The 9,537-nt window shown below is 45.9% G+C and overlaps 2 protein-coding genes and 1 pseudogene across 3 annotated transcripts; 2 read left to right on the top strand and 1 right to left on the bottom strand.

Annotated features, from left to right (window-relative positions):
• Positions 1–947: 947 nt before the first annotated feature.
• Positions 948–2,487, top strand: EID2 (EP300 interacting inhibitor of differentiation 2). The gene has a single exon (XM_003316349.6). It carries the CDS (start codon positions 971–973, stop codon positions 1,820–1,822), a length of 852 nt encoding a protein of 283 aa, XP_003316397.2. The 5' UTR covers positions 948–970; the 3' UTR covers positions 1,823–2,487.
• A 3,222-nt stretch (positions 2,488–5,709) lies between these two features.
• Positions 5,710–6,386, bottom strand: LOC736764 (putative protein CRIPTO3; annotated as a pseudogene). The gene has a single exon (XR_010153586.1). The product of XR_010153586.1 is annotated as a putative protein CRIPTO3 (transcript).
• Positions 6,387–7,875: 1,489 nt separating this feature from the next.
• EID2B (EP300 interacting inhibitor of differentiation 2B) lies at positions 7,876–9,212 on the top strand. The gene has a single exon (XM_001138765.8). It carries the CDS (start codon positions 7,949–7,951, stop codon positions 8,432–8,434), a length of 486 nt encoding a protein of 161 aa, XP_001138765.3. The 5' UTR covers positions 7,876–7,948; the 3' UTR covers positions 8,435–9,212.
• Positions 9,213–9,537: the final 325 nt, after the last annotated feature.

The raw sequence follows: 9,537 nt of genomic DNA, 5'->3' as shown, positions 1-9,537 counted from the left end.
AAATATAACAAACTGCAGGGCTCATCCACCTAGAAGGTCACAATAAGGGAACAGAATGTAGAGGCGGGGTCAGCCCATAAAAGGCAAGAAAGTGGCCGGCGCAGTGGCTCACGCCTGTAATCCCAGCACTTTGGGAGGCCGAGGCAGGCGGATCACGAGGTCAAGAGATCGAGACCATCCTGGCCAACATGGTGAAACCTCGTCTCTACTAAAAATACAAAAATTACGCAGATGAGTGTGTTTCTCACATAGATAAAGTTCAGAATACAAACCAAACTAAACTACAGCATTAGGAATGCACCCTTAGGTGGTAAAATGAAAAGAAAAACAAGAAAGTGATTACCATAAGTATCAGCATCGTTGTTACTTCTGCGTAGAAAGGAAAGGATAGTGATAATAAGAAGAGGAAGGGTTCTGGGATGCTGGAAATATTCCACTTCTTGGCCTGTGTGGTAGTTAAATGGATGTTCACTTTGTGATAAATCATTCAGCTGTATATTTATGTTTTGTTTACTTTTCTGCATGTTATATTGCACAAATAAGATTCGAAAAACAAATGTCCAAGGTAGTCAATGCAATGTTAAAGATAACACGAAAAGACTATAATTACAAAGCTTTGGAAGCTAGGACGATCCGTATGGATGAAGACAGGCAAAGGAATGAATGAAAAACAATTTAAAAATCCAGAAAAGACCATGAATCTAAAATATCTTGATATATAATAGAGGTGGCACATAATCACTGGAGAACAAAGAGAAACACCCTAGGACAGAACCTTGAGAACGCCTACAAGAAGCGATCTCGTAAGCGTTCCTCATAAACATCAAACTGGTTGAAATGTCCCCCGCCCTTCGTCGTTGGGATGTTTCAGATGCGTTGGCGCTTCCCGGCCTCGAGGGGGCATCTGGAGAACGGCGGGCGCCGGGAAAGTACGCATGCGCACTGCTCCCAGGGTTTGCGGTAAGAATCTATGCTCTCGCGCCCGGTTACGCACACTGCATTTACAGTGCGCATAGCGCCCACGCACGCGCACTGCCGTGTCCGCCGGGCATCGCGCTGTCCAGTTATTCCAGTTTCTCTGGGAGCAGCCGAGTTGACCCCACGGTCTGAGATGTCCAAGCTGCCCGCAGACAGCAGTGTCCCGCAGACAGGCGCGGCGAATGGTGACAGAGACGTCCCGCAGGCGGAGGTAGGCCGCGGGAGGCGGGAGCCGGCCCCGGCACAGCCTGAGGAGGCCGGGGAAGGCGCGATGGCGGCGGCCAGGGGAGGCCAGGTGCCGGCGGCCAGGGAAGGTCGGATGGCGGCGGCCAGGGCAGCCCCGGCGGCGGCAGCCAGGGGAGCCCCGGTGGCAGCGGCGGCGTTGGCCAGGGCAGCCGCGGCGGGCAGGGAAAGCCCGGCGGCGGCGGCGGCCAGGGAAGCCCGGATGGCGGAGGTCGCCCGCTTGCTGGGGGAGCCAGTGGACGAAGAGGGTCCCGAGGGCAGGCCCAGGTCCAGACACGGGAACGGAGGCCTGGCTGCGTTGCCCTATCTCCGTCTCCGCCACCCACTTAGCGTTTTAGGCATCAATTACCAGCAGTTTCTCCGCCACTATCTGGAAAATTACCCGATTGCTCCCGGCAGAATACAAGAGCTTGAAGAACGCCGCAGGCGATTCGTGGAAGCCTGCAGAGCAAGGGAAGCAGCGTTTGATGCCGAATATCAGCGAAATCCTCACAGGGTGGACCTCGATATTTTAACCTTTACGATAGCTCTGACTGCCTCTGAAGTTATCAACCCTCTGATAGAAGAACTTGGTTGCGATAAGTTTATCAATAGAGAATAGTTATGTGGTGACACTACTTCAAGAGAACCTCTGCATTCCAGTCATACCAATCCTGCAACTTGATTTTCAGAAGTCAAGAGTATATCGCGATAAGACAGTGCACAGGTGGAGGGGAAAAAAAGGGGGAGGGGGAAGCTTATCTTGAAAAAGCATCACAGAAGTAGAAAAAAATGTCGAAAGCATTATAACTGTAACGTTCTTTGAGTTTGTGATTGATCCACATTTTCCCCCCTGCATTATGGAAAATGTCTCTCAGTATTGCTTTATTGCAAAGTAAAGGATGGTTTTATAAAATTGAGACTGATGAAACATCAATACTAGAGCCCATGAGGATGAAAGAAATTATCAAATAGTGCTGAACAGAATAAGATGTTAACGCTGAGTTATTAGGACTGGAAGGCTATGAAAAGAACTTGAAATTGTCGGAATATGTGCTCTCTTCATGTCGTATTCAATAGAAGTTTCTAGTTTAAGATTGATTTTGTGTTTTCTTAGGCATTTCAAGTGACAAGCAAAGTAAATGTATATATTATGTGATAAATCATGTTTTCAAGAACGTCAAATTTATGGACTTTTTTCTTTCAATTTTTAATTTTTAAAGTTTTTTTGGTATAAAAAAATCCATTCACAAGCCAAAAAATATATAAAATATACAGTGAAAAGCCTTCCATTCTTGTTTTCCTCCATCCAGTACCAACGATGACCTCTAATAGCCACAGTTTCCTTTCCGTCCTTCTAGTTTCCTTACGTGTACACAGGCACATATAAATCTGGGTTTACTATTATTTCTTCACAGAAGTCGGCATATTATATTTACTGGTTTATACATTGCTTTCTCATTAAGAACATATGTTGACCCTTCCAAACCACTGTATTTCCTCATTATTTTTTAAAGTGGCATTTTATTCCATTCTGAGGTTATGTCGAAATTTACTTAACCAGGGATATATTGACGGACATTTCGGTTGTTTCCCATCTCTTTCTTTGGGCAGAATAAAAAATTGCTAGAGTAGTTCATCTTGTACAATTGCTAGAGTAGTTCATCTTGTATATCATGTGGCATGTGCACAAATATAGTATGGTTCAATTCAAAATTCACTTCATATTTGAACATCTCTGAAATGTGGGTGCATCTTATATTTGATGCTGTAATAGATCATTTTTTCCTTAGGTTTTCATGAAACTAGTGATTTTTTTTTTTTAACAGGGAGTCTCACTCTGTCGCCAGGCTGGAGTGCAGTGGCGCAATCTCGGCTCACTGCAACCTCCGCCTCCCAGGTTCAAGTGATTCTCCTGCCTCAGCCTCCTGAGTAGCTGGGACTGCAGGCGCCCACCACAACACCTGGTCAATTTTTGTATTTTTAGTAGAGACGGGGTTTCACCATGTTGGCCAGGATGGTCTTGATCTCTTGACCTTGTGATCTGCCCACCTTGGCCTCCCAAAGTGCTGGGATTACAGGTGTGAGCCACCGCGCCCAGCCCTAATGATGTGTCTCATGATCAATAGCTACCTAGATTCCTTTTTACATGTAATATCTGTAGGCTGATGCCCCAGAAATGAGAATTCTGGGCCAAAGGTACTCCTTTGAGATTTTATGAATATTGCAATGCAGCATTCCATATGTGTCCTGCTTTGCACTCCCACCAGCAATTAATGATCATAGATGTTTCGTTACAGCCTAGCCAACACACTAAATCATCAATAATATCTGGCTTTTGCGAATCTGATAGTTGAAAAATGGTATATCAGTTTTAATTCGCTTTTATTATGAGCGAAGTTAATTTTTTTTTTTTTTTTTTTTTGAGATGGGAGTTTCACTCTTGTTGTCCAGGCTGGAGTGCAATTGTGCGATCTTGGCTCACTGCAACCTCCACCTCCCAGGCTCAAGGGATTCTCCTGCCTCAGCCTCCCAAGAGCTGGGATTACAGGCATGCACCAACACACCTGGCTAATTTGTATTTTTAGTAGAGATGGGGGTTTCACTATGCTGGCCAGGCTGGTTTTGAACTCCTGACCTCAGGTCATCCACCTACTTCGGTGGATTCTTTATCCATTCCCCTCCCAGATAATTTTGTCCTTTCTTCATTGAATCCAGTAGCTATTTATGATACTCATGTTAGTGATATGAGGTATGATAATAGCTTGGGATATGAGTTACAAATATTTTTTCACAAGTTGTCATTAGATTTTGGCTTTTTGGAAAGCCTTTTGGCCATGGTAATTTTTGTTGCCTATTTTCCTTTAAATTTGCAGGAGGCCGGGCACAGTGGCTCACATCGGTAATCCCACACTTTGGGAGGCTGAGGCAGGCAGACCACTTGAGCTCAGGAGTTCGAGACCAGCCTGGGCAACATGGCGAAACCCTGTCTCTATGAAAAATATGAAAAATTAGCCTGGTGTAGTGGCACAAGCCTCTAATCCCATCTACTCTGGGGGCTGAGGTAGAAGGATCGTTTGAGCCCAGCAGGCTCCAGCATGGGTGACAAAGTGAGATCCTGTCTCAAAAAATAAAAAATAAATAAACCTGCAGTATTTTGAATCCTAAGGTAGTCTTGGGTGTGTGTGTGTGTGGTTTCATTGTCCATATTTGAATCTTTGAACCATTTGAAATTTATTCTCAGGTACAATATAAGGATCAAATTTTTTTTCAATATATTTTCCATTTTTACTGTGCATACACATATATACAATGTATTTTTTAAATGAGCTTTACAATATGTGGTTTTATCACTTGGTTTACAACTAAATACACTGAACATTTTCTCTTCTACAACAGTTAAAAGAATTGCATAGCTTGGAGGAAGCATAATTTATTAAGCAATTTTGTTGGGGACATTGAGGTATAATATTTTTTCTAAAAAGACTTTTTACAAAGGCTGAGGCAGGAGAATCACTTGAACCTGGGAGGCGGAGGTTGCAGTGAGCCGAGATTGCGCCACTGCACTCCAGCCTGGCGACAGAGCGAGACTCCGTCTAAAAATCAATTCTTTTTACAATGCCTTTAGGAAAAAAAGGGGAGTCCTTGTCTTATATATCTTTCATTAGATGATGGAAACTTGCCCTTCCATTTAGCCTTTTAACTTGCTTCTCTACACCCACCTAATCACCAGTTAAATAACCTATTTTATGTTTTCCAACCTCTCTCTCCCATTTGCTTCCTCTTTCTTACCCAGTCTCCCTGCACACATGCAGACAGACTTCCATTCCTTCATCACTCTGGTTCCTCGCCTTAAAGAGGCTGTCTTTCCTTTTAAAGAGACAATGTTAATTGATTTTGATCAACTCTACTCAAAACTGTATCCTAAGGTCCACATTAAGATTAGTCTTTAATAATCTGAAGATATAATTCAGTCGTTTAAAAGAACATATTAAGAAGACCTTGGTAGAATTACATGTATCAATAAACACGAGGCCTTGAGCAGTTGCTCACGCCTGTAATCCCAGCACTTTGAGAGGCTAAGGCAGGCAGATCACAAGGTCAGGAGTTCAAGACCAACCTCGCCAATATGGTGAAATTCGGTCTCTACTAAAAATACAAAAAAGTTAGTCGTGCATGGTGGCACATGCCTGTAATCCCAGCTACTGGGGAGGCTGAGACAGGAGAATTGCTTGAACCCGGGAGGCAGAGGTTGCAGTGAGCTGAGATCGTGCCACTGCACTCCAGCCTGGGTGACAGAGCGGGACTCCATCTCAAAAAAAGAAAGAAAAAAAAACAAAGAAACACTGGACTTGGGTGCAGTGGAGATATGGCTGACTTTCTTTTGAAAAAAGAAGTCGTTTTTTGGGAGAGGGCAGGGCAAAGAAGTAAGAAGTAGTTGATACTGTAAGGAAATGTTAGAGACCATTTTGGAAATATACTCATTATTTTAAGTAAACTAACAAATGATCATCTTTCATTGTAGCAGCAGCTTTTACTGGTCATGAAATTTGCATGATATCTAAAATGGTATTTCTGGAAATAGGTCAGTGTCAATTAATAGTAACTTTGTATAGAAAGGCAGATGCCAGCTAGCATAAAAGTGGTACATGCAGACGGTGGTAGTTCTGGAGTCCTGGAAGCCATGAGATGCTCATCCATCACAAGGCCATCACAGCCAGTAAAATGCCTGAGGAAAGCAGCCGAGCTGGCCGTGCCAGCATTTACACAGGGAACACTTCTTGGGCAGCCAGGTGTCATGGAGCACAGACCCACAGTTCTCTTTGCACACATCGTGCTCACAGTTCCATCCATAGAAGGACGGGGGGCAGGCACAAAAGGACCCCAATGCAGGTTCCCCCATTCAGGCAGCAGGTTCTGCTTAGCTCCTCCTGGGGCCGAATGCTGTCATTTCTGAAGGCCAGGTCTCCCTGAGATGGACACGCAAGTTCCTGATGGCCCAGCCCAGCAACTAATCCCAGTTCTAAGGCTTCAAAATGGCCATGATCCAAATCACACTGGAAGAGAAGCAGGCCATCTTCCTGCAGTCCATAGCTCTGTTGTTGTCCCCTTGAAGTTACCTTCCAGAGAAGTCCTTTCTTTTGTCTTCTGTGGAATATCACAAATGTGCTTTTTGAAGCATATATGTCACATGTAGGAGAACTCCATCTCTCCAAGAGAACTGTAGAAACAAAGTAAGGTACACGTGAGTCAGAATGATTTCCAACCCAATCAGCTCCCAGACACGACCTGTGATAGGTCAGAATTTTTAGATGGATCCTCCTGAAGTTCAATTGCCAGCAACTCTCATATTTGGATTCCAGTTAAATTCAAAGAATTTTTTTTCGAGACAGGGTCTTGCTCTGTCATACAGGGCTGGAGTGCAGTGGTGCAATCATAGCTCACTGCACAGTCCACCTACCAAGCTCAAGTCATCCTCCCACCTCAGCCTCCTGAATAGCTGAAACTACAGGTGCACATGCCACCATGCCTGCCTAATTTTTTTTTTCTGTAGGGACAGGGGTCTCACTATGTTGCCCAGGCTGGTCTCAAACTCATGGGCTCAAGCGATCCTCCCACCTTTGCCTCCCAACTTGCTGGGATTACAGGCATGAGCCACTACACCCAGCCACAGCTGACTGATTTTAAATGGAACATAGACTTTCACGTTTTGGGTTATCATCAGGATCAGAGCTAGCCACACAGAAAGGCTAACCATATCATTAGAGAGTTGGGGCTTGGAGCCATGTGATATCAGGTAGGAGGCTGGAGATTGACTTCAACAAAATGGGCGATGGTTTAATCAAGCATGCCTAGGTAGTAAAACCCCAATAAAAACTCTGGACACCAAAGCCTGGGTGAGAGTCCTATGTTAGCACTACCCCCACACTTATTGCCACACATGGACGACAAAGGGTAACACATCCCTAGGAACACAGGAACTTCACATTTGGAACCCTCCCCATCCCAGATTGTGCCTTATACATCTCTTCTAATCTGTGTCCTTTGCCTGTAATAAGCATGACTGTGAATATAACAGATTTCAATGAGCTCTGGGAATTATCAAACCTAAAGGTGGTTTTGGGAAACCCCCAAACTTCCAGTGTCAAAATATTACTTACAGGCCAGGCCGAGTGGCTCAGGCCGGTAATCCCAGCACTTTGGGAGGCCAAGGCAGGATGATCACTTGAGTCCAGGAGTTCGAGATCAGCCTGGGCAACATAGTGAGACCCAATTTCTACAAAAAATAAAAAATCAGCTGGGTGTGGTTGTGTGCACCTGTAGTTCCAGTTACTCCAGAGGCTGAGGCAGGAGGATGGCTTGAGGCTGGGAGGTCAAAGCAGCAGTAACCGAGATCGCACCACAGCACTCCAGCCTAGGCGACAGGGCGAGACCCAGTCTGAAAAAAAAAAAAGACAGGAGCTGGAAAATGACCTTATAAGGAACTTTACATTAATACTGAAGTGGTTGTAATTTAAGATACCGCGCAGTCCGCAGGTCCTCAGGCGCTCAGAGGACCAGAGGCGGCTACAGACGTAATGGCTACTCAGAACCGCTAGGGAACGCTAGAGGATTGGCCACCGTGCTTACGCATGCGCACACTCTGGCCCGCACAGCGTTTACGCGCTCACTGAGACTCGCGCATGCGCAGGTCCCGCATAGAGTAGTGCAGTGCCGTTATTCCAGTCTCCGTAGAAACGCTGGGACTATGGCGGAGCCGACTGGGCTGCTGGAGATGTCCGAGCTCCCCGGAGATAGCAGTGTCCCACAGGTGGGCACAGCGAGTGGCGTCAGCGACGTACTGCGGGGGGCAGTCGGCGGCGGGGTTCGGGTGCAGGAGGCCCGGGAAGGCCCAGTGGCCGAAGCTGCGCGGTCCATGGCGCGGGTGCCGGGCCCTGTGCCCGGGCCCATCCCCAGCAGCGTCCCGGGCCTGGCGTCCGCGCCAGACCCCCATCAGCAGCTCGCTTTCTTAGAAATTAACCGGCAGCTGTTGTTCCGCGAGTATCTGGATGGTAGCTCCATGATTCCGGTCAGATTACTACGGGATTTCGAGGAACGCCGCAGGCTGTTTGTGGAAGGCTGCAAGGCGAGGGAAGCAGCCTTTGACGCGGATCCCCCGCAGATGGACTTCGCTGCTGTCGCGTTTACGGTAGCGCTGACTGCCTCCGAGGCCCTCAGTCCTCTGGCCGACTGAGTCGGCTGTGATGATGACATTGGTGGCAAGGAATAGCCAAGTGACCCTTTTCGGATCAAAAGAACAGGCAGGCTGTGCCAGTTTAGTTAACTCAGTCATTAGGGGGAATGCAAACTGGAAGGGAATACGGCAATGTGCAATTGAAGGAGGAAGCACACTCCGAAATGGAAACAGACAAGACTGTTGAATCTTGTTTTCTTTCTTCTTTTTTAGTATTATTTAAATAGAGAAGGGAGTCTCGCATCCCTAGGCTGGTCCCGAACGCTTGGACCCGAGCAATCCTCCCGCTTCGGCCTCCCAAAGTGCTGGGATTACTTTACAGGCGTGAGCCACCGCGCCCGGCCGAATCTTGTTTTCAAACAGGTCCCAAGACACTTCTGGCTTAGCACTTTGTTAGCAATGCATTTTCCTGCATTTGTGAAGAATCCTTCATGACTTTCACCATAAAGGATGGTTTTGCAAAGATATGAGAAAAAAAAAATGCCAATAATAGAACCCATAGAAATGAACCTAAGTGATGAAAGAAAACAAAGAAATAGAGTTGTCAGGAATCCAGGTGTGCCTGAGTTACTAGGATTGGAAGGCTATTGAGAGGACTTTGAAATTTCACAATTTGTGGTCATGTCAACAAATCCTAGTATAAGATTCATATTTGTGTTTTCTGAGGTACTTTAGATGAACAGTAAATATTCAATAGAAAAAACCACGTATTATATGATCAATGTTTTCAAGTCTATGTGAAATTGGGTAGGTGTGGAATAAACTTGTTTTTTGTTAATTTTAAGCTTTTTATTTTATTCTAGAATATGTATTCACAAGACTCAACAAAAAAAAGTATCGGCTGGGCGCACTGGCTTACGCCTGTAATCCCAGCACTTTGGGAGGCCAAGGCGTGTGGATCACCTGAGGTCAGGAATTCAAGACCACCCTGGCCAACATGGTGAAACCCCATCTCTACTAAAAATAAAAAATTAACTGGGTGTGGTGGCACTCGCTTGTAGTCCCAGCTACTCGGGAGGCTGAGGCAGGAGAATCACTTGAACCTGGGAGGCGGAGGTTGCAGTAAGCCGAGATCACGCCACTGCACTCCAGCCTGGTCAACA

This window comes from Pan troglodytes, chromosome 20 (genome assembly GCF_028858775.2).
Source record: "Pan troglodytes isolate AG18354 chromosome 20, NHGRI_mPanTro3-v2.0_pri, whole genome shotgun sequence".
Classification (NCBI taxonomy): domain Eukaryota; kingdom Metazoa; phylum Chordata; class Mammalia; order Primates; family Hominidae; genus Pan; species Pan troglodytes.
The sequence above is the reverse complement of the archived record's forward strand: the minus strand, read 5'-3'. Positions and strand labels throughout refer to the sequence as shown.

Bases quoted from the DNA above. Each gene is read 5' to 3' on its own strand.
- EID2 (XM_003316349.6), top strand. From the start codon at position 971: ATGCTCTCGCGCCCGGTTACGCACACTGCATTTACAGTGCGCATAGCG.
- EID2B (XM_001138765.8), top strand. From the start codon at position 7,949: ATGGCGGAGCCGACTGGGCTGCTGGAGATGTCCGAGCTCCCCGGAGAT.